This window comes from Telopea speciosissima, chromosome 8 (assembly GCF_018873765.1).
Source record: "Telopea speciosissima isolate NSW1024214 ecotype Mountain lineage chromosome 8, Tspe_v1, whole genome shotgun sequence".
In the NCBI taxonomy this organism is placed as follows: domain Eukaryota; kingdom Viridiplantae; phylum Streptophyta; class Magnoliopsida; order Proteales; family Proteaceae; genus Telopea; species Telopea speciosissima.
This window is the reverse complement of record NC_057923.1, coordinates 59000240-59025524: the sequence shown is the minus strand read 5'-3', so window position 1 is coordinate 59025524 and position 25285 is coordinate 59000240. Positions and strand designations below refer to the sequence as shown.

Sequence of the window (25285 nt, the reverse complement as noted above, 5' to 3'; positions counted from 1 at the left end):
TTTTTTATTCCTATTTTGCTTCGCATAATTTCATCAAACATGTGAAATGTATTGCATCTCAAGGCCTCGAAGACTATTGGAGGTCTAGTGTTATTGGATGAAGGTAAAAGGGGTCAATTTAGAACTAGAATTGAAACCAATATTAAGAACTAGACTGAATCGTACAAAAAAAAGAGTTCAATTTTGGGTTTGAAAAAGTGAAATTTATTCGGTTTGTATCGTTTTCAACAATGAATCTTCTATTTGAACCAAATCAAATAAAATGTAAACCTGAACCGATTTGAATACCATTTAAAACCGCACCTAAATCATACTAAACCCTACAATTATGTGTCTTTGTTTTATATAAATCATTTACCATAAATTTCTTTATTGAATTGTGTTAAAAAGGTTGAAAGGCACCAGATTTTACATTGTGGGATTATATCTTCATGAGTGTTAATTTCCTTGCCAACTTTATTTGTTGCAGCAAGTTATATAAATATACTCAAGGGTAGGCCAATTAATTTTATCTTGCACTACTCGAGGGCTAGCCAATTAGTCTTTTTTTTTTATACATGAGCTCAATCCAGTCTTTCTCCTTTTTTTGTTTTTTGTAATAAGGGCACCTTTAGTTGCAAGTGAAACGTAGGGAAGGGAAGTGAAATTGATTTAAAAAGAAAAATGAAAGTTTAGTAATCAAGATTGTATAATTTACCTAAAACTCTTATTATATTGGGTAAGTATATATTTTTAGATGGAATCTTTAATTTACTTTTCAAATTAAATAGACTTTGTTACAAAGCAAAGTAAAATTTATAATAAATTACTTGTACACCCCCTTGTACTATGGCCCGATTGCTTAACTCCACCAAAGTTTGAAACTATTATTTAAAGCCCCATGAAAACTGGCAGTGTTAGTTAGGCATTAACTATAACAATAAGGACCTCTCATCTGACAATAATTTGTTCAAATTCTCATATGAACAGAGCAAATAATGAATGTAATGTCATGATGCTCTTGAAGCTTATATGTGAGTCAGACCTTCAATTGCTTAGATTTGAATTATCCATACCTTATATAAATCAAAATATATATAATCAAATCTATTTCTCAATTCAATAAAAATCCAAACAAATGTATACGATATCCAAACCTTTTTCTATTCTTCCCATTTCCTCCTTATCCCCAAAACTGAAAACGAGGGAAAAAAAATAGAGAAATTAATTAAAAACTATTTACATTGGGGTCATGGCTTGCTGATCCAACAGTTATGTGTCGACTCCCAGCTCTTCCAAGTACACGCACTGCAACACTTGATACAGAAAAGATTTTAAAAGAAAAGAGAAGACAGGCGGATCGGCAGAGAACAGAAAAGACCACCATTTAACATCTTGTGCCAGAGTATCTGTTCAAGTCTGTTACTACTCACTACTTGCTAAAGGTACATCTCCTTTTTGTTAATATTAATCATGATAATTCGTAATGGGTTTTCTATTTTTTGTTTCAATCTTTAGAACTAAGTACTGAAAATAGTCGCCATATGGGTTTTATTATAGAATCATTTAGATTGGTTTGAATATTGTCTGTCTTAGAGCTCAGATTTTCTTCAATGTAGGGAGATGGGGTAATAGCTAAGAGTTTTGGTAACTTTTATTAATTAATTGGTTTATTGTTCTTTTAATTTACTGTATAAATGTGGGACAACACGAATTGGGTTTTACGAAGCTCTGTTATCCATAATGTGGGTTTTTGAGCATCTTTATGTGCATTTTATCTAAATTTTGGAGATAGAACAGTTTAGACTTTGAGAGATTTGTTGTTCTCCAATCAGTTTGATATGAAGATCACATATTTAAGGGCATATCTGGTGGGAAGTGATGTATAAACTCAGCAATTCTCTATGTGGGACAATCTAATTCGGTGTGGGCTTTAATAGTTTCAGAGAAAACATGTCAGGATATCTTTATCTCAAGTTAATTGTGGATTAAATCTGTGTGATATTCATTCAGGTGAATTACATAATTATGGAGTCTGATATGTTCTCCTTTCTTACTTGTTATTTGAATAAGTTTTTTCTCTAGTAATTGGGGATAGATGGCCTCTTCTTCATCTCTTCTGCCTGGATGGTCATCGTTTGCAAGCCGTAACTGTTTATCTGTGCCTCTTTCTCCAGTCACACCATTTCCCCCCCTACAGTGGTAGATTTTCAGTCAATCCCTCTAGAAACCTCCTTTCCACCTCATGTTTAGTGTCATATTTGGAAAACCTGAACTCAAATTGAAAGTGAAAGGATTCACCTCAAGAATCATATTCCTTCATTTATTGTAAATGATCACACAAATGTGTGTTTTCATTTAATTTGGTGGTGGAACTCATTTCATTTCTCACATTCTGTTACTGAAATTGATCGTCAGTCCATTTCTTCCCCCCTTTCCTTTTGTCCTTTTACTCTTTCCTACCTGTCTATTTTTTGGGCATATGAAGTACTTCCCAACTTTCACTTTTATGCACATCTATCATTGTTACCGAGTGTTTCCTCTTGTTATTCTTGTCATATCATTTTTTAATGAGTGCATCCAGTAGAGTTAATGCTGCTATCCCTCCAAAGAGAATAATGGTTTAAGAATTAGAGTTTAAAATAAGTCAGACAGTATATTTGTTGGGCCACCCTTTTCATGACTACATTTATTTGAGTAGTCTAGCTGTCTAATTGACTGATATCAGAACATGGTACAGCCGGAAGCTTGGGTCATGGATTGTACCTACTCCAGTTTCTGACTATGTGAGGACAGCATTCTCATTCTGACCACAGTCCCCCCCCCCCCCCCCAACTCTTTTGTTACAGCTGTCGATTTTTGCATGGTATACAGTTATAAACAATGGAACTTGATCATTGTTCTCTTGCTGTGTTGAGTAAAGTTTTGAGCTTCTAGAGTTTAATGTTAGATTTTTTGAAACCAAGATAAGATATGAAAGGTCCTTTTACGGAGGATGAGTGTCTACATAGGGAACCATTTCTGTGGTTTCTGTCCACTTGATTGAAGTTCTCCATTATGTTTCTTTGACAGTTTGCTGGAGCTATTATTTCACTTCGAGTTTTTTATCTTCTAATTTAGTCACTGTTAATCTGGGTGTTCGATTGAAAGGAAGAGGAGGAAAAATTTGTAATGTAATTAAGTGCATTTTCCTGAACTGTTTCAAACTTTCCAAACAATGTTTTATTTTCCCAATAGGATGCATCCTTTGTTTAGTTAAGTGCCTTCTAAGGATTTCTAATTACCATGCCCTTAAATGTGCTTTTTGACTGCAAAAGTAAATTTATAGGATTGACATCTTGGCCGGGGGGGGGGGACTTTTTGTTCTTGTAGTTGGATCAGAAGTAAAGTAAAACAAAACAGATACAGAAACCAGAGAATGAGAGATGAGAAGAGGAAGATGGGAGACCGAGAGATTGGAGAGAGGCTGTGCGATAAGTTAACAGTAATCTACCTCCAGCCAGCAACAATGATATTACAATTAGAAAAGAAACAAAAGTTTTAGCTAGCTAATCCAAGGTAATCCTAATCACAATAGGAAGCTATATCTAGTTACAATAGGAAACTGTAATGAACTTAGGCAGATAGGAAAACACCATCCCACAGTATAGAGGTCTATGGACACCCATAGACCTCCAATCGATACATACACTGATACACACTCTAACACTCCCCCTCAAGTTCAAGTATATATCTCCCATACCTAGCTTGGAACAACCACCAACAAACACAGGTTGAAACAACGTCTTGTAAACATATCACCAAGTTGATTATTGGAGTTGACGAACAAAGTTGAAATTAGCTTTTGCATGGCTGCATTTCTCACAAAATGGCAATCAACCTCAATATGCTTTGTTCGTTCATGAAAAACTGGATTGCTAGCAATATAGATTGCAGCTTGGTTATCACAATACATCTTAAATGGTTGAGGGACTGAGAACCCCAACTCTTGTAGTAGTGGCTAACCACATCAACTCAGCTGTATTACAAGTCATAGTTCTATACAAAGCTTCTGTTAGTGATAATATTGCTTCTGCCATAGTAGTTTGTTTCTTACTCCTCTAAGAAACAATATTATCACTAACAGAAGCACACTAACCAGTGGTTGACCTACGATTGTTGGTAGCGCCAACCCAATCAGTATCAGAGTAACCTACAACATCAGTGTAGCCATGACGACGATAAATAAGACCTTTGCCAGCAGCACTCTTAAGAATACGACAAGCATTATCCTAATTAGCATGTTTAGGATTCTCCATAAATTGACTGATGACTCAACAACAAAGGAAATATGACAGTCAGATAAATAAGTTTCCCAACAAGTCTTTTGTACTGATGTTTGTCCTCAAAGTCTTCACCATCACACGCCCCAAGTTTCAGATTCGGATTCATAGGACTGTCAATAGGCTTGTAGCCTAACATATCATATTCAGACAGAAGGTCCAAAATGTACTTTCTTTGAGACAAACTGAGACCTTTCTTGCACCGAACAAACTCAATCCCCAAAAAATACCGGAGGACTCCTAAGTCCTTCATTTGAAAATGCTGATTATGCCTTGACCTCTTTAATGCCTGAAAAGTCATTACCTGGAACTATGATATCATTAACATACACAACTAGGATCACGACCTTGTCCTCTTGATGGCGTTCAAACACAGAGTGAGCTCATATTCACCAATAAATTTACTGAACTTATCAAACCAGACACATGGAGACTGTTTCAACCCATATGTAGCTTTGTGAAAACGACATTTCTTGGACGCATTCTCCCTCTGAGCAACATACTTTGGAAGTTGCTCCATATAAACCTCTTCCTCAAGGTCGCCATAAAGAAAAACATTTTTAATATCTAGTTGAAACATAGGCCAATTAAGATTCACGGCTAAGGATATAAGAACCCATACAGATTTAGACGCACCACCAGAGAGAAAGTCTCAAAATAGTCTACACTATACGTTTGAGTAAAGCTTTTTGCAACCAACTGAGCTTTGAGGCGCTCGACAGAACCATCAAGATGATATTTAACTATGTATACCCAACTACACCTCACAAACTCATTTTTTTAATAGTAAGTTAGTAAGAGTCCAAGTCCGACGATCCAATAGAGCATCCATCTCAACATCCATAGATCGTTTCCAACCAAAATGCAACAAGACATTCTGATACTTGTAGGTAACTGCTGAGTACAAGTACGAGTACCTTTACGCAATGTTCAAAATATTGTTTCATTTCGGCGTTTCAGTCAGACCGAAATACCGAATTTTTGTCGAAACAATGTATTTTTTCCCATGAGTTTTGCTTGACCATTTCGGGGGGCAAACGGCCTAAACGACCAAAATGAGTGAAATACCGAAACGAAATGACTGACCTAAATGACCGAAATTTCGACGAAACAATGCAGATTGAAATAGCGGAATAAGGAAACAAAATGAGCAAAATTTCAACGAAATAATGGTTTCTTATTTCGCTCCATATTTCCTTTTGCCAGCTTCGAAATTACGGAAATTTAACATTGCCTTCACAAAAAGAAACTGACAAGTCAGACAAGTCAGGAGATGGAGAATCCCTAGGGAAGGGTCTGATGAAGTAGAGGGCGGTTGCGAAGGAGCAGCTTAGGTCATGGGCTTAGGACAGTGCTTGTATGCTTGCAACTGCTTAGCTGGAGCACTATCAGAAGAAGAGTTGGTGAAGGGCACAAGTACCGGAAGTAGAGGCATTAGGACGTCATCATCCATTTGACGGCTCTTAGCAGAAAAGTAGGGTATAGATTCAAAGAAAGTCACATCTGTACTGACAAAATATCGATGAGTAATTGGATTATAACATCTATAACCCTTATGAATGCGAGCATAGCCAAAAAACTCACACTTGCTCGCACGTGGGGATAATTTATCAATTCTAGGGTGAAGATTGTGAACAAAGAAAACACAACCAAACACCCGTGGGGGTAAACCAAACAGATTAATGTCAGGAAAAATAATAGAGAACAGAGACTGATTACCAAGAGCAACGATGGCATACGATTTATCAATAACAAGCCGTAAGAATCGCATCACTCCACAAATATTTTGGAACATGTATGTGAAACATCAATGAATGGGCGACCTCTAGAAAGTGTTTGTTTTTCTGTTCAGCAATACCATTTCTTGAGTATAAAAACAACTAGTTTGATGTATCATGGCATCGGAACAAAAAAATTTAATGGACTCACTAAACTATATCTTAATCTCAGAATAAAACTGTTTAAAAATAGGTAAAAATTCATTACGATCCTTTAGCATAGATAACCAAGTCATACGAGAATGATCGTTAACAAATGTCACAAAATAAACAAAACCTAATTTACTCTTGACACGGCAGGGACCCTAGACATCAGAGTGAACCAAGGAAAGTAGGGAAGGACTATGAGGGGCATCGTGAGTGGGGAATGAGGTACGGTGATGCTTTCTAAGCTCACATGCGTCACACTCAAGATGGGATATTTTCTTGCAACTAGGAACCATCTGTTGAAGCTTGGAAAGGGAAAGATGTCCCAGTCGGTAATGCCAATGAAGTGGATAAGTAGAAGAAGCAGCTGTTGTAGTAGAGTCATCAAGGTAGTAGAGGCCATCCTTCTCATGCCCTTCACGAATCGTCTTCCTTGTCTAGAGATCCTGAAAAGCACAAGAAGTAGGGTAAAAGGTGATTGAGCAATTTAAAGACTTGGTTAATTGACTAACGGACATAAGATTTAAAGGTAATTTAGGGACATGGAGAACAAAAGTTAACGAAGGAAAAGAGGGTAGAGAGACAGACCCAAAAGCAGTCACATTAGTAGATGAGTCATCGACAATGTTGATCTTAGGTTGACATTGAGGGGGGGGGGGGGGAGGTTGAATCAGTGTTCTTTAAAATTCTTCAAAAATAATCCCTAAATTCCGACCCTGTGTTGACGTTGATGGAGAAGACTTTAAACAAACCTGATTGGCCGGGGCAATCCCGTAATTACCATCCCACAACACACATGCACGTCCACCTCGCAACCACTGTGGCCAGGTCTACCAGACAGTACACCCCACTCTGCAGATCAAACACACTCCAATATATGCAATGGAAAGTAAAGCAGACATGACACCAAATTTACGTGGTTGGCCAAACGGCCTACATCTATGGAGCAATACCCCCGACCCAGGGTTTCGTATATTGCTCAATACGCTACTCAAATTTTTTATTACAACAACAACCTGTGAACTCCAATCCTACTTCAATCTGGGGTGCAATTCAGACAAGGGCAACAACCCCAAACCCTAGACAAGCCCCAACTTGCTAGGTTCACAATATAAAATAATAAAATCAAATTACAAGCCCTTTCCCCAATACATGTATACACCAGGGTTTTTCAACAAATATGCAACCCTAGGTCACAAACCAAGACTTGTTGAATAAGGAATACCTCTATCTTGTGCATTCCAGAGATCAATTTGCAAAGGGGGATCTCAGAGAATCAAATCGCGCATCCCTATCTTCTTTGGATCTTCACAAACAGGCCTTCATGGTTTTTTGTTCATATCTTGTTCTACCTTTGTTTTTTGCTTCTGAAATTTCTTCCAATGAATTCCTCTTGAAAAATTACACAACTTAATTTTTTTTTTTTTGGTTGAAAAAGCCTTTAAAAAGAAAGGAGATTTGGCTAGTTAAAGTTTGGCTGCGAAAACCTTGATCGAGGGGGGTTTTAGAACTTTTTCAGAAGTGAACAGGGGATTTTATGAAATAATCAAAAGAGTGCTGATTAAGTGAGGCGACAGTGCACCAAGGGCTTTTGCACGTGACCAATGAGATCACGAGTGCGAGCTTCTCTTCCGCCATGATCTGTGCTCTTAAGCACACCTTCGCAGAAACACTTAGAATGGAATCTTCTCATCTGGGCCGTCCATAACTGATATGGTATATGCTTGAAACACTGAAACTCAGTCCTCCCAGCCAACCGGAGCTCATAAAACAGAATCTTTCTCATAGAACACTCATTTTATACCCAAATCGATCCAAACAAATTGGAAAATGGCCTCCATAACCACAGAAACATGATTACATAACCTGTCGCCGTAAAAAACAACAGAATACTCACTAAGGAGCTCCAATTTTTCACAAAGCTCTCCCATTTTGATTCTTTTTTGCACACTTCCACGAACATCGCTGTAACTGCTTCGTATGAACTCATAATGACGTGATTCAAATTGCATTGGAACCATAACTTGACGAACCGCATTTCTTGTGAGGCGTTCTTCGTCCAGTTCTGCCATTAAGGCTTCCAAAAATAGCTTCAAAGTGGACCCCACTGCATGATCCTATGAAATCGCAACTTTTGATGTACGAGGCCTTCACCTGCTGCTTCGGGCCCTTGCCAAACACTGCTTAGGGATCCAATATACTGTCAAAAGTCAGCCTCCATGCTCGGATGCCGTTGTAACCCTACCAAATGATCAAACTGCCCTTCACACTATGTAGAAATCCATTTGACCATTTCACAATTGCCAAATCACCAGTAGCTACTGCCACAACACCAATATGACCAAATACGTTGCCAACAATGACAACAACACTCCATTTGACCAACAGACAAGAATGATCCTAGAAGGATGTGCAATCTTTTGAAGTGAAGATAGAATGTGAGACTTACCAGCCATATGAGTTGAGGCCCCTAAATCAATTATTTGAGAAATGGATGAAACGGTAGAAAGCAAGGCAGATGTATGTGAGCCAGGGTGGCTGTGGATGAGGAAGCACCAATGGAAGGCTGAAGATTCTGGAGATGCTTAAGGATTTGACTGTAATCATCACGAGACCCGGAACCGGATGATGAAGCTCTAGATGAGGATGCAATGTTCGTGTTGCTAGAAGACACCTTCTCAGAAGTTCATCGGACACAGCGCTATTGGTTGATTGTGGAGCCCAGTCAGGTTTACCATGTTTAGCCCATCAAAAATCAATAGTATGATATAACTTGCCACAGAACAAACACTGTTTGATGGGTTAGTCACTCTGCTGTCCACCTATACTATGACCTCTATGACCATGATCTCCCCATGAGTGATACCCTCTCCAAGAAAAATTAGAGCTGCGGCCGCAGCCAGCAACAAATGCAGAACTATCTTTGGGAGAGACATTATGGCAGGAAGGTGTAACAATACATTTAAGACGTGCAAAGCTTCATTAAGTGAAGGTACCTTTTCGCTAGAAAGTAATTGACTTTTAACTGACTGATAATCTGAATTTAAGCTGGCCATAAACTTTGCCAAATGAAATTTTTCTCTCTGATTTCAATTGTTCTAGATCAGTGGTGAGGGGCTGATGAAGGTTGAGTTCCTCTGTCATACCTGTAAACATACTGAAGTATTAATTGAGAGACCTGTACCCCTGCTTGAAATTAAAAATTTATCATATAAGTCGTTAATGTGAGAGATGTTCTTCTCTTGAGAGAAGGTTTGTTATCATTCCAAACCCCTTTTAAAGTGATGTGGAACATGACATTAAGGACAATAGCAGGCTCCATGCTGTTCCACAACCATATTAGCAGAGTATCATTCTCACACATCTAGTCCTCATATGTTTTAACAGCAGTAGGGTCTTTCGAATCAGCAGAGGGATGATCAGACTGGAGATACTGCAGCTTCCCTTTGGCATTAATATAAACTTTGACGGCCTGAAACCACAGCAGATAAATGGAGACACCATTCAGTTTAATGGTGGTGATTTGAACATTAACATGGTCGCTGGTGGATTTGGGATCAGCCATCATGCACAAAAATCAAGAAATCCTTGAAAACTGGGTGAAATATAATATCAGGAATTGGTGGTGTCAGAAAACCACCCAATAAGGATTGAACATCCCTCAACAGATTGGGAATAAAACCCTAAAATCTCAGAATCAGACTGAGAACAGATAATCGGAAGTGCAAACAGCAATAGGATAAAAAAAGTGCCCTAAAACAGGGTACCGCCTGCTGAGATTGAGAACTGTAACTGCCAATCACCAGAACCTCAGAAAACCTCCAAAACAAGGTTTAAGGTACTGTTAAACATGAGTATCAATGCCATAAAGAAAAATCCAGCAGAACTGATGGATAAATAGAAAGTAATTTCAGAATTTTAGAATCTGAGAAACACCCTAAAAACAAGATACCGCCTGGAGTGAAAAAGAACCTCAATTGACCATGATCAGCAGGGCTGATTAGCTGCAAAACCTGGTCGAGTTGTCCTCCAAGAAGGGTCAATCTTTCCTCAAATTTTAAGAATAATCCACCAGCTGGATGGGATTGATATCTTGATGGGCCAAAAAAAAAAAAATCTATAACCCAAGTTGCAAGGTTCAATTTGCAATCCTCTTGACTGTAATCGATCTTTCACTCCATAGAAGGTGCTGATTAGGGTGAAGAGACCGTAGTTTATCGTCATCATCATCATCAACTAAGGCCAGATACAGATAATAAGCAGCATAGGGTGCTGCAACCCTGTTTATATTAAATTGATATTACAATCAGAAAAGAAACAAAACTCTTAGCTAGCTAATCTTAATCACATTAGGAAGTTATATCTAGTTACAATAGGAAACTACAATGAACTTAGACAGATAGAAAAACACCATCCTACGGTATAGAGGTCTATGGACAACCATAGACCTCCAACCGATACATACACACTCTAACAGTTCCATTCCACCATGTTTGTTGCTTATTAATTATTATCAAGAACTTGGTCACAAATGCCCAATCTTGGAATTGTGAAAAGATACTCAAAAGGAATCTCATTTTGATGCGTCACAATTGGAAAGAAAAGACAAAAAGAGATGGATTGTGGGCTTGCAGCACTCGAAGTGGATAACCTTTTGCAATCCATCAGGAAGATTTAGAAACTGAAGGGAGGAAGTTACTAAAATTTACTCTGAGAAACTACAAATACAGAAAGGAAGAAACAAATTCAAATGGTCATTTTTTCCAATCTTTGCATTGCATCTTCAAGTTATGAATACATCTATCAAATCAAGGTTTGAGTCTTGTTAGAGATTGTTAGGAACAAAACGTATGTGGGAGCTACCAAAGTAATCCAAAGGCCATCTTATCGTCTATCTGTTTAAATTTCTTTTGCTATCTCAGCTTAAGTCCATGAAGCCTGAATATGTCCGAATCCTCAATTTACTCTGTCTATCTCTGAATCATCTGTTTATCATTAGTCTCTAAGATCATTCTTACTATCTCAACTCATGTCCTTTTGGCCTTCTGCTTCTCATCTGGAGCCTTCATCATTCACCTTGTCAGCTGAAGCAATCTTTGGTTTCTTACACTGGACTAGGAATGAATGGCAAAGATTGGGTTAAAAAGGGAGTTAACCACCCTAACCTTTTGCTATTGACCAGATACAGTAAGACTTCAGATGGGTTAGGGCCATAAGGTCCGAGATGGTAACATGAGCTGGGTTTTGGTTGCATCAACATCAAGCCCTAGTGTTGTTCATCGTATAGACTTATGTGGTATAACTGTATAAGTAGAGTATGATGTTTGAGGGGATTCATAAATGAACTGGAGGAGCTCACTATTAGCTTTATTGAGATTTGAGGCTGCTCAAACTGCTTCCATGATGGTTGCTTAATGGTGGTTGTTATTTTAGGTAATGTGTCAAGTATCGATATCAGTCAGCGTGTCAGGAGTGAGGTTTAAGAGACATCTCGGAGACATATCGGAGAGATGCAAGATATGCTAAAGATACACGTAGAGGCACTTAAGAAAAATATGGATATGGTTAGAATACATGTAGCATTCTATTTTGAAGCATAATACACCTTAAAGAGCTTCCTTTACCAGCCAAAATTAGGCACTCCTCTTCCTCTAGAGAGGGCTTACTTTTGCAGCTGTTTGACTTAGTGGTTGCGCCGTTGCGCCGGCCAGGCCGAGGTGTCCCCTCCCAGTTTACTGGTGCCCGCTTTTTTCTCGGTGAAGCTTAATGTTGATGGGGCTTGTAGAGGTAATCCGGGTATTGGTGGGCGAGGTGGGGTTATTAGGGACAAGGAAGGTTTTATGCTAGCAGCTTTCTCCAACTTCTATGGTGATTGCACGAACTCATTGGCAGAACTGAGGGCTCTGAGAGATGGGTTGAAGTTGTGCCATCAGTTGGGTCTTTCTGATGTTGTGGTAGACTCGGACTCGGCTTCCACTGTTAGGATGATCGGTCAAAGAAGGTGTAATCAGTGGAGGGGGTGGTATTGTTTTCAAGAAGTCATGGCCTTAATAGACTCTACTCGAGCTCTGGTTTCTTTTGCATACAGGGAAAGTAACAGGGTGGCAGATCGGATGGCGAATCTTGCTTGTGATTCTTGTTCGTCCTCCATGTTCCATGTTGCCAGCCATTTGCCAGGGGAGGTGCTTCGCATCCTCCGGAAGACAGGGCTGGTTTACCAGCCTTAAGGAAATAGGTTAGGTTACTTCTTAATTTGTCTTTGTCGTATTTTTGGGTTCAGGTTTGAGTTGAGAGTGTTTGCTCCTCTGGGTTGGGGTTAGGCGGATGTCCCCCCCTTATTCTTTATTCAATTTTGATTATCAATAAAATTCCAGGGGCTAGCCCGGTCCCAGGTAATGTTCGGGCTTAAAAAAAAGATTAGGTAGTTCCAAGTCTCCCAACCATAAACTTTAAGTAGTTGAATCCAATATTTGCCACATGGCAGATCAGTAAGATCCCAAATTTTGTGTTCCGGTATGCCCCACAATCCCTGATTATCTTTCAATTTTGACCTCAATCAGAGTTGGCCATGTGGTAGTATAAAGCTTTAAGGATTCAATATATTATAGAAAAAATGAAAACCTAAAACAATGCAGAAAAAACGAATGGAAATCGCAGAAACACAACCACACAACCACACACACACAGATTTATGTGGTTCAGCAAGATTGCCTACATCTTAGGTGAGATGAGATCTGCTTCACTATCAATGGAGAATAGGGTTACAGCTGCTCATCCTCACGCTTCTCTCAGATTACAGAGAATGAACTCGCTACAATTCGTAGCAGCATTATATGAGTACACTTTTCCAAAATACCCATATACAACAAGAGTGTACTCAGTGCACAAGACTCCCACCACTGCGGGGTTTGGGGAGGGTCATAATTTAATTGCAGCCTTACCCCTGCTTTTGCAGAGAGGCTGTTTCCAGAGTCGAACCCGTGACCATTTGCTCACAATGGAGCGACCTTACCATTGTACCAAGGCCCACCCTCATTACCAAAATACCCATATAACCCTAAAAATTTTAGTCAGCCCACAAACGCAAGTGACGGAATGCAAGACATCATGCTCCCAACATATATTTGGAAAAGAAATGGAGGGTTACAAAGCAAGGGAAAGATGCCAATACATGGGAGATAAAACAATTGAGTATTGCATTGAAAATTACGTGTACCATGCCCTTCCCATTCAACGGTTGGATTTTCCAAATCATCCTTCCACGTGGAAAATTAAATGGCAGTGCCTAGAAGATTCCATGGGTGGCATACAAAGGTAAATATTGCCTTATAAGGGAAGGGGGGGGGGGGGAGGGGGAGAAGGTGAAGTCGGTGGAGAAAACCATCCAAGGCTCTACCGTTGCTGTAACCTTCTGCCGTTGTTTCCCACTGTTTCCGTTGTTGTTGCCGCTTGCCACTGTTGCCACTGCGCAGGTGAGTTTTCGTCTTCTTATTTCTTCTTCCTCTGCCTTTTTCTTCTTCTTATTCTGTGGTGGTGGCTGCTGCTGCTTCTGGCGGCGGTAACTCTCTGTTTCCACCAGTCAGTTTCGGGCCCTAGGGAATATGTCAAGATGTTGTGGATTGTCCCGGGTCATATTGACCCGTATGGACCGTCTCAGGTTGATACAACCCGAGACAAGATATTTTTATTTTTCGCATTGTATCTACTATGTATTGTATTGTATTGGTGTCAACTGATGCACATTGATACTAATTCCTTGATTTGAGGGTACACATGGGCACCCTAACAGAAAGCCTAGGCCCGGCCATACCCTGGTACCAGCTGAATTGGTTGTATTGGCCAAGGTTTTCCCTCACCTGTCTTGGCCCATGATGGGCCTGGTGGTCTTGGATTAGATCCTTAGGGCCTGTGGGCCAGGGTCTTGTTTACCTTGACAGCTCTACACAGGCCCAAGCTCTTGCTATGTTAGAATGCAAATTAATTTATTTGCAGCTTTTAAATATTTGTTACTCAGGGAAAATATAAAATATAACATGAAAATTCAAGGAAGCTTGTATTATCTCAAAATTCTTGTTTCTTAATTTCTTTTCACCCTGAACCACTTTGCCTCTCAATATTCCAATCTAAGTCTCCACCTTGATGTTGTTGATTTCTTGTTTTCTTTACTTTTGTCACAAACCCTATTTGGCCCACAACGAACTAAAAAGTCCTGCTTTCTCATTTGTAAATTGTTGGCAATGACTTTGAGCGTATAAGAACTTAAAAAGTATTTGGAAAATGCTTCAGTTCTTTAAAATCATATACAAGACTGGAGACAAGTCTTAGCTGAATTGAGACAACTTGCTGAGTTTGGGTTGACTTAGCAAGTTAGCATTTTCCAACCATGCCTCATGATTTTCTGTTTCATACGAGTAAGCCAAAAAAAATAATAGTTGACAGTCTCAAGAAGCGAAGTTAAGTTTTGCAGGCATCATTAAGTTTTGAACAAGCTGAGAATGATATATCAGAGGCACTGAGGACATGTATCTGAAGGGACTGTTATTGCATGATCCTTTGCAGGTAATCTTTGTACTCTATCCATCATCTTAAATTTCAGCAACCAAAAGTCTAGTCCATGACATTGCCAATAATCTAATCATAATCCCAGATCAAATTGTATAACTTTTCATTTCAAACTGAAAAAGAATAAATGTAAATATTTAGAAAGCGTAAAAGGTAGACCAAAAGAAATGTGTGTGTGTGTATGGGGAGTTTTCAACACCATTCCTGCTCTTGCTAGAAGACCCAGGAATTTTTTATTTTTGGTGTGTGTGTGTGTGTACAGACACACACACACACACACAGAGACAAAACAGTTTTGTACATAGGAGGCAGAGAGTACATTTCATGTGAAGAGGAGAGAGAGGATGCTAGTGTATCCTCTGCAGTCGGCTCAGAGAACCTTTTCCCTTACTTTTAACCATCTTTCAGGTTGTACATCGCTTGGCATCAAGGATTGGAATGGTTCAGGTAGATGGGGTTGGAAAATGGAAGTGCTCAAGTGATGTACAACCTGAAGATGGTTAAAAGTAAGGGAAAAGGTTCTCTGAGCCGACTGCAGAGGATACACTAGCATCCTCTCTCTCCTCTTCACATGAAATGTACTCTCTGCCTCCTATGTACAAAACTGTTTTGTCGCACCTCATTGGTGCGCTCCCTATGCTGCTTGCTCAGAGAACCCTCTCCTAAAAGCAACTATGTACAAGTAAAGACCCTCTGGTGGTCTAGAGAGATGTATTGGATGGTAGGGTAGCCCCTTTATCTTTTCTTTCTGTTATATGAAGACCTAGATTTCCTGAGGGATAAAATGGTTCAACGGAAGAGTGATGATTTCAGAACAGGGTTTGGCTCTTAGTTTTTCACCAAGAAAAGCCATACTCTACCTTGGATCCAAACATCGCCCCTGTCAATATTAATTATTATCACATGCAGAAAGGATATCCTCCTTTCATAACAGAGATGTAACTAATCTAGTGGTGATGTGTTTTAATGTTAACAAAATATTATTTCGGTTCAAATTCTTTTACTGTTCCATTCTTGTTTGCCGTCCAAAGTTCGTTTCCATATTCTGCATGTTGAAGGTACAATTTCTTAATGGGTTTGACTATCACTCTGGTGTAATTTAATGTCTTTTTTGGCTATTTCCAGAGAATTGTGATGCAACTTTCGGTTACAGAGGCTCATCTGGAAGATTTCAGGAGGTGCCTGCAGCAAAGAAACAGTAGATAAAAATAGGACTCTTTTTTCCAATATTTTTTACTAATTTTGATGCATCCATGGAATATGATGCTGTTGAACATTTACAAGGTACAACCTTAAATGTCACAGATGTATGATGTGTCCAAAGACTAATCTAACCACAATCATGCATTGTTTATTTGTAATGTCTAGGAATCACATGCTCTCTCTTTCTCTCTCTGGTAATAAGTTCATTTTCTCTATGGGTTTACAAAAGTAACGATCAAGATTACATACTTTTCAAACCTACCATTTTTTATCTAGTGGGCGATTTGTTGTGGTATGTAATTCATGGAATCATGTGTTGGTGTGTTCTTCAACTGTCTGCTTAATCTTTGTAACAGAGCATCCAAATGGTATAGGTTTGGCTGTAGCAAACAATATACTGATATTGTTTGTTTATTTCTAACTGTCAAATCTAATGCTGATGCAAGGATTTGATTATAGGTGTTTTGAAATGAAATGAGTTTTGGCATTGGTGTCTGTTTCACCAACATTCATTGTGGCAGTGAACTTGTGTGTCAGATATAAAACTATTTCAATTATGGTGTAGTAGTTAAAAAAAAAAATAGGAAACTGTTTTTTGGTGCATCAATGGGAAGAAACATCAAGCATATATTGTCAGAATAAGGAACCCTAGGCACTAAAACCTATGTACAGTATATAAACATTTTATTTGGCTTTATTTTGATACATACCAAAGTGACTTGAAGATGGGACCAAGCCCAGAAGACAGCTGTATGGAGCAAAAACTGAAAATACTATGCCAGGGGGGGTGGGAACTATACAGAGTCCCTTCACTTATTAAATGTCTTCTTATTACATGGGTTTTGTGTTCCTTGAATTCTTCACATTGTGATGCCCAAAATACAATCACTTCTATAGATCTATGTGCAACCCTATAAGCTGGTTGTGAAAAGTTTTCAAAATTCCTCTTATTCCATTCTTGCCAATGGAATGAGCAGTATCTTCAGGTGTAAGTGACAGAATGTTACAATTCTGTTCCAAAAATATGATCAGCTCTGTAGCTTTATGTGCAATCATGTAAGCTGGTTGTGAAAAGTTCTTGAAAATCCCTCCTATTCCTTTCTTACCAAATGGAATGAGCAGTAGCTTCAGGAGTAAGTCACTGAATGTTCCTACATTTCCTAATTCTTACTACACCCACTTGCTGGGACCTTATTAACAGCACCTTGCCTTGCCCAAGATACACCCATTCCCTACAGATTAAGTTCTCATACCTCTTGGGTGAATGAGAAGTGTTCGGGAGATGGTACACCATATCCTCATTTCTGAGACACTATATGCTTACATCAGGAAGTGACCTTTCATAAATGGATGATCAACTGTGAGAATACAATCTACTTCTTGCAGTCAAAAAGCCGTAGAATCTTTATAGGTTTCCTTAAACCCATATAGCCTTCCCAAGAATGTCTCTAAGGGCATCTCCAAGAGAGTTCCATTGAGACTTAGTTAGAAAACCTTCCATTACTTTCAAGTGCCCAGATCCTTTGATTTTGTCCACTCCTATTTACATGATATTGGCAATTCCCATGATGACAAGCAGCCTTGCTAGTGACTATGCTTCCTAATTAATCAATTTTTGGTCTCAGTGAGTATTAATTAATTATGAGAATCAGTTGTATGGCAGAAGTGCTGCTCAAAAGAATGACTCAGAAAATCAGAAATTATACCCAAACATGGCCTTAGTTGCCCAAAGTCGTACATGAAGATGGTGGCGCAACAGGGAATCAAAATTTAAGGAAATAGAAATTTAATTATCGATAGAACCATCACATATGGGAATCACTTGGTTCCGGCTTCCATTTTGAGCAACATCCTAACTTCAGGTATGCTGATAAAGGTATACAGCACAATCTGTGTTGAATTTGCTTTTCCTGAGGAAACAAAGTGTTAAATATTTAATATAATTGACTAAACAGTTCTGACAGTCAAATGCTAGGATTTGCATTCAGGAAAGCTCTGTTCTCTGTTTTATCTCTTATAGCTGAAGGAAATAAAATTGACGTGATTAGATGGAGAGAAGAAGGCCAGAATTGATACATATTAGTAGGAAAGGAAAAAGAAAAGGAGATTCTGATTCATTGTGATACAATTGTAGCTTTTCTAGTACTAAGGTTTCTGTAGTGGTGGCTTTTCTACTACCCAGGTTGATATAGTTGTGGCCGTTTTAGTACTTGGCTGCTTTAGCTAAGGCACTGTACTAAAGTAATAAAAAATCCAAACTACATTGTAGCTTCTTAGTGGATAGCTCAAAAGGAACATTAAATTCTTATATATATATATGGTTTCAAGGGGGAATAAAGTCTAAAGATGATTATTTCTTTTTTCACTTCTTAGATATGGATTAGTGGTTACAACACTAGAAGATTTGCTCCGATACATGATAAGCTACGAGAATGTCGTTTGAGGTGGGTCACGTGTAACGAAGGCCTTTAGATGCTCCAGCACGGAGGAGTGATTTGATTCAGATTGAAAAGGAGCTAAAAGAACCAGGGGTAGACCTAAAAGGACTGTAGGAGAAGTGAGGTAAGACATGCATATTTTAGGCCTTGTTACAAGTATGGGTTTGAATAGAGCTGATTAGAGGAAAAGGATCCATGTAGCCGACCCCATTTAGTTGGGATGAGGCTGAGTTGAGTTGAGCAACAGTGTTGGATAAGTATGCTACCTGGCATGTCAAATGAGGCCCAATTTTTTCTGATAAGGTAAGCCTCAACCTTCCGTACTCATACACCAAGTTAAAATAAAGAAAAGGGTAAGAATGAAATTCACTATTCCAAAGGGACTTTGGATTATTGTGAAAATATGATGGAAAAGATGCAATACATGGTGTGCCATATGACTGAAGTGGGGTTCCAAATTTGCCATGTGGACAATACAAGGTGTCCTCATATCTAATGGTGTGATTGGTCGAACTTCACCTGCCACATAGCAAAGGAGAGCACCAGAGCTCCCTATACTCATCTTAAGTCCTTTTGTCTCTTAAACATTCTAGATTAGTTCACCTATCCTTCTGTACTTCATAGATGTTCCTATTGTTCATTTAAGGCATTTCAAATGGATAATTGATGAAACTCCTTTTGTACTTCATATATGTTCCTATGTTTTCTGAATTCTAATTTATCCAAGTTCATAAGGAAAGAAAGATGTCTGATTGATTTTGATAAGGGTGGACTCTTGTTTTAAAATAACCTGCTCTTGTTCATTCCATATTAGCAGAATGTACTGTAAGTTTTGTTATTCAATATCATTTTCAGAAGTAGTTCTACATTTTAATCTCTATATTTCTTGTTGGAATGCTGTGCCAACTTAAGCTTTTTGGGGCATTGACTACATCAGATCAGAATGAAGACCACATGAAAATAACAAATCTGATATCCGAGAGATGAATGTGAGAGATGTTCTGGGAAATGAGTCAATGACTCGGATACTACAGAAGACATTTCAACACAGTTACTACTAAAAAAAAAAAAAAAATCAACACAGCGGGTAGTAAAGTTGGGGAGGATGTTGGACAAGGAGCTGCTCCAGTTGATATGGAAGACCTCTGGGGAAGTTAACTAGGAGGCTTCCATAACAGCTGATGATATTATAAAAGTTAGTGAATTTGGTGCTAGAGAAGATATAAGTAGTTTTCTTTCTGTTGCAATTGATTCTACTGCTTCGAAGCTTTTCTTTGGATGCTTGTGACTATGAAGAATCAAGGGGAAATCTCCTTCCAGGTCTTGGATGGACTGATGCTAGAGTGTCAGAGGAATCATGCTGGTCTATCTTCATCCAGGTTTCCCCAGTTACTATTGTCATGTACCAAACAACCAGATCACTCATACATTTCTTTAAATTCATTACTTTGAAGGGATCTTTGGTACTTGTTGTTTTTTTGACCCTGAGACATGCTTATAGCACATGTTGCATATAGAATTTTTTATTGATAAGTAGCATATGACATTTATTAATTCAGCTAGATAAACTTTGGCTTTACTAATGCAACAAATTATGTCGACATCCTGTCCTTGGAATCGTGTGGGGTGACTAATTCTTGTCCACATACTTGCTCATCAACAACCTTTACATGGTTGATCTTTTTGAATCTTTTCTAAAATTCAATTTACTAATTACATAATTGAAGTGTTGACCAACTTGATCAACAAAATCTAAGCAGCCCGCAGCCTCCCCTTTTCTGTGACAGTTGTAGTGGAGGCTCGAGAAAAGTGTTTAATTTAATCATTAGGATTTTACAGTACCCTGGAGTTCTGGATTATATGCTTTAAGGGCCCTTGGTTGTTTGAATGGCCAATGTTATGAGAATGGTATTGCCTTTTGAAAAATTTTCTGGCCAGGAGCAAGGATAGCCAAAGGGTCATAAGCAGATTTTTGCTGTACAAAGATTTCCCAACGAGGGCCAAAGTGGGATCGCCACTCTTCCTGGGTGCTGTAATGAGGCAGATATTGCTTCACTCCAAGGTGGGCTGTTTCACAGAAATCTAGAATTCTTTTGTTCTGGGTTAAAATGTGTTCCAAGCCATTGGTTCCTTTGGAAGAAGGCACAGCTGAAGAAAGGAATGCCACTAGGTAGAAAATATCTTCCTCTGGAGTTACTACAGAAGTCCTGCCATCCCACCTGCAAAAAATGGAGGGGAAAAAGGATAAGATGATGTGTTTGAAGGTATGCACTAGTGCTGCTGATTGAGTTTATCAACAATTACTTGGATTTGTTCACTGGGTAGATGAGGATGGGACCATTGCTAGTGTCAGTAAGAATGTTGCCGAAGACCTCTTCAGCAAATTTGTGGATTCTGGTTCTTGGAATTAGAAGGTTAAGCCATGGGTGTGGAACTTCCCATAGGCCTTTCGATCGAAGCTTTATCTCAGATATGTGCACTCTGTCCAGGAAGTCCAGGTATGAGACTTCTGTTAGGAAAAGTGTTGATGGAATATAATTTAGTTGAGACAAAAGGCTCTCCACTGCCTGTTAAGATTAAAAAAAAAGATGAGATGAGGATCACATTCGAGTGAACATTTTGCACATGTTTCTGGAGGCATGATGTGAGGTAGGGTGGGTCATGACATGACTCACCTGGTTCATGATGTCAGTCTCATCTGGGTTGAAATTTTTGGCCATTTCTAGGCAGAACAGAGTTCTATCATCCGAACTGAACCGGCTTGCTTGAACTGGGTCTTGAGGGTTGAAGGATGATCTCCAGTTATTAAGTAAACCTGTCCTGTTTATGATCACGAAGCCTTCAATGTAGTCGAAGGTATTCTTAGCAGATATTAGATACTCCTGGTCCTTGACAAATCTGGAGAAATTTGAGTATAGAACTTTAATCCATTTCACCTGTAGACAGTGATGGATTAATCATGTTAATAACAAATCTTGGAGCTTCTTTAAACTCATATCAAGAGAGAGGACATTGAGTTACCATTTTGGGAGCTGGTTCGAGAGCAATTCTAGCCCGGGTTATGATCCCAAATTGACCCAGTCCTCCAAGGACACTGTAAAAGAGATCTGCATTCTGTTTGTCTGAACAGTTCATCACCTCTCCTTTTCCTGCATCAAACAGTTTAGTCCACACGTTGTGGTGTCAATTTTTGATTCTATCTAGGAGGTAAAACTATATATTTATGGTTATTTTGTTCAGACAGACCTGTGACAATCTCTAGCTGGTAGACATTACTGATCTGCGGTCCGTGGCGGAATGCCTGCCCACTGATCCCAGCGTTGGACAAAGTTCCACCAACAGTGAGATGGAGATAGTCTGTCCAAGATTTTGGAGCAAACCCATATTTCAAGCTTTCATGCAGGATATTTATCCAAAGTTCACCACCAGAAACATCCACGTAAGGGAGCTCACCGGCATGGATTCGCATTGCTGGTCCCTGGAGTGATTCCATGTTGATGACAACTCCTTCATGGGCTTGTGACTGGCCTTGGAGAGAGTGGCCGTGGCCTCTAGCTGCAACCGTGAGCTTTGAACTGGGACCCATATGGAAGATGTGCTTTATGGTAATTGCAATATCTGAAACTGACTCTGGGTGTAGGATTGCACTTGGGAGGAAATGGTATCGATAGCCAAAGTCACTTGCTGCATGGTGGACATCATCAAAAGAAAAATGCCCATCAAGATTCAGTGTCAATAGTGAAGAACGGACGAGGGAGGACTCCAAGTCAGATGCAGTTGGGGCTGTGAAAGGGAGGATGGAGCATGGGTTGATTCTGGCTGTGATACAGCTCAAGAACAAAAACCAAAAACATCTGAGGAATATCATGTTGTTTGGAAGAAGGAAACTAATGAATGATGATTCCAATTCTCTTACTCTGAGAAGGCAACTACAGGGAAGAGCTCAAAGCCTCAAACTTTTCTCTCTTTTTTGTTTCTTGTTGAAACAAGGCAAAAGGAGAGGAGTAGAAGAGCCAGGAAATTGGAAGGTAGAGGAGGGAATTTAAAGGTGAGGTTGGGGTGGCTAGTCAACCCCCTTCAGTGGTTAGACTCCGTATGAAGACTGCCTACTTGGGTGGGAGAGTTTTAGGAATTTTCTTTAAGTTCTTCTTTTTGGGTTCTTATTGTTTATGGAACTAAACAGTAGTACATACCAAGTTGAGAGAAACTTTTAAGAAAGGAAGATTTCACATATCCTCAAAAACACTTTTCCCACAGTTGCAACCACATTCCCACCTTTTCCATGAATGACCAACGTGTCCAGAAATTCTCTACTTCAACATCCAGGTCAGGATGTTTTCGCCATTTTCGGAAAAGATTTTTCTGTTATTGCAATTCTTGGGCTCTTGTGACTGATATGGCCATGCTTTTCCTAAAAAATCCCAAGCATGTCCACTAGGTGCTTCCACTAACTGGTAACACTAGTGTATCAGATTTCAAGTAGTAGGGAGAATGATCATCAGGGCGGCCCCCCTCTCTCAGTTGCATGGGAAGGAAGCTTAGTGATGGTAGGAAGGGTAGGGAAATGGGTCAGATATGGTGGGTCAGTCTGGCATGTGATTCTCGTTTGCTGGAGTGGGTGCGTGAAAAGATAAAAATATGATTTTGTCTATGCTGAGCTAAGTAGGGGCCGGGGCTTATTTCAGGGCCTGAGAAGAAAGAGAAGTGGCCATGGCCATGGTAGATAGTTATGAATGGAGGAAACACTAAGAAGTAAAGAAGGTTTATACTCTTCATCTGCTACATGGGCTATGGAAGATGGTATTTCATAGCCTTAAGTGGAGAGAGCCTTTACTGAGCCCCACTTCCCAGTTCTTTACTCTGCTAGGCCTTTAAGAAGGCCAAGCCTAGCTTAGGTGAGAAGTGTACATGGTGAAGATGACAGCTTTGAATTCAGGAAACACTAAAAGGCTACTGTACTCAATCTGTTTCATAGGGCTTTGAAGCTTTAAGAGTCAGTTCCCTGATTTCCCTCCACTGACTCGAACCAGGATAAACTTTTCTTTGTTACATTATTGGAAATTAGTACAATCTTTGGTTATCTAGATCTCTAACATTATTAGACTTAGATTTTGCTTTAAATCCTGTCTTAAAGCTTGCTTATATGTCTTCTAGATGGAGACCAACAGTGATAAAGAAAAGATTAAGAAAGGCTAAATAAGGACAAAGCATAATAATAGACACCATGACCACCAAATCAGCAGCTCCTCTGGCATTCTATTGGTGATGGAGGCAGGAAAAAGGGCCTATAAAAATACAGTTAGTGGGGGTGTGGTGCCACTAGGTTGAAGATGATTGCTGCGACCGCCACGTCATGATCGTCACCAGCCTCATCATCATACCATGGAGACTTAATACAATTTGAGGCTGTATAAGGGTTGGTAAGGACACTAAACTGTTCTAAGATCCTCAAAACCTATGAGATTAATAAAAAAACCATTATTCTTATCATGTTCCCCATCCCACTTACATTCCACTCTAATCATGCCTTCTTGTCTCTTGGCATCCAGAGACTACACTTCTTGTCATGACCACTCTTTTACCAATATGCTTCCAATATTCCTTTCTCAAGATGTAGCTAGTAGGAAATTTACTAGTAAATCTCTCTCTCTCTCTCTCTATACATTCTTGTCTAGATTATGATGTATAAGTGTCTGATAGTAGAGCAGTCAAAATTTGTTATTATGAGTGTACTTAGAAGAATAATTTGCTTTGTCTTATTATTATTAATTTATTAAGAATAATAATGGAGTTCATTTTGGAATTATAAAGTAAGAAAGAAGTCATACATTAAGCAGTATAATGTTTTAATGGTTAATCCATATTATAGAACATTAACAGGTTAAGAGATTGGACCCACTGCATAAATTAGTTCCATTTCAGGATCTATTGTGTGCTGAAAACTCCAGTCTTCCCTATCTAATGATAGTAAAAACACGATATCCGCACATCCTTAGGACGGTTGGGAAAAAGAGAGTGTTAATGTATAAGAAAGATTAACTAGGCCAAACCCTAATTGATCAGCCAAATCTTAATCAAAATGATGGTGTCTTATGTAGATAATGACATCATTTGCTGGCCATTTTCGACAATTACAACAAGTGGCCACAACCCACAATTACCCTGCCGGGGAATGATATTGCTGGAGTTCTTTTTGATGACATAGCGGTTAAAACTAATCTTTAGCATATAAGTACACTTTCAATAGATATGTTATGCCATAATGGGCCCAAACACAAAACTAGAGGTTCCCACTGAAAGATCTCATTTTGTTGATCACAAACTTTATGATCTGTCTTCCTCTCATTCTAGTACAATTGGCACAAATCAAGTTGGATTGGAAACCCGAGTTCCATGGGTCAGATCAAGGTAGATCCATTGGATAGGTAAAGAGGGGGAAAAAAAAAAAAAAAAAAACCCTGCTCCAGTCAGGTTATCTTGTTAAAGTTCATTTTGTGAAGAAAAATAATGTCCTAGATATATTTGGGCTTTTGGGACCCATTTAGGTGTGGTTAAAAGGGTTTGAAAGGTAATGGGCTATAAATTGTTTTTTTGGGGCTAAGGGCAAATGGGCTATAAGGTAGATACTAGATAGGGTCGCCTTTACTCACTACTGATCTTCCAAAAGTGAAGAATGCCCATGTGCCTTATTGTTTTCCATGGCTTTTATCATTCTCTTTCTTATGGTACACAAGATTCATTAAGGCATTTCCCAAAATACCCTTTGATGCCTTTTCTTGTCATCTGATTAGTCGTGTAGCGATAATCACTGTATACATGCTGCAGAAGATCGACACTGCCCCTATGACCTATTCTA

At 39.1% G+C, this 25285-nt stretch overlaps 1 protein-coding gene and 1 long non-coding RNA gene across 2 annotated transcripts; both read right to left on the bottom strand.

The window, feature by feature from the left end:
• Window positions 1-1361: 1361 nt before the first annotated feature.
• LOC122672772 lies at window positions 1362-16338 on the bottom strand. Its single transcript, XR_006334475.1, has 3 exons — window positions 15940-16338; window positions 14564-14565; window positions 1362-1407 (listed from the first exon to the last, which is right to left on the bottom strand). It is a non-coding gene; the product is annotated as an uncharacterized LOC122672772 (long non-coding RNA).
• Window positions 16339-20078: 3740 nt separating this feature from the next.
• LOC122672771 (cytokinin dehydrogenase 1-like) lies at window positions 20079-22550 on the bottom strand. Its single transcript, XM_043870260.1, has 5 exons — window positions 21676-22550; window positions 21451-21578; window positions 21105-21365; window positions 20734-20996; window positions 20079-20648 (listed from the first exon to the last, which is right to left on the bottom strand). Exons 1-5 carry the CDS (start codon window positions 22295-22297, stop codon window positions 20327-20329), a joined length of 1596 nt encoding a protein of 531 aa, XP_043726195.1. The 5' UTR covers window positions 22298-22550; the 3' UTR covers window positions 20079-20326.
• Window positions 22551-25285: the final 2735 nt, after the last annotated feature.

Bases quoted from the DNA above. Each gene is read 5' to 3' on its own strand.
- LOC122672771 (XM_043870260.1), bottom strand. From the start codon at position 22,297: ATGATATTCCTCAGATGTTTTTGGTTTTTGTTCTTGAGCTGTATCACA. The intron at 21,366-21,450 runs GTAACTCAATGT...CACTGTCTACAG, and splicing joins TCGAACCAGCTCCCAAAATG to GTGAAATGGATTAAAGTTCT. The intron at 20,649-20,733 runs GTAATTGTTGAT...CATTTTTTGCAG, and splicing joins TACCCAGTGAACAAATCCAA to GTGGGATGGCAGGACTTCTG.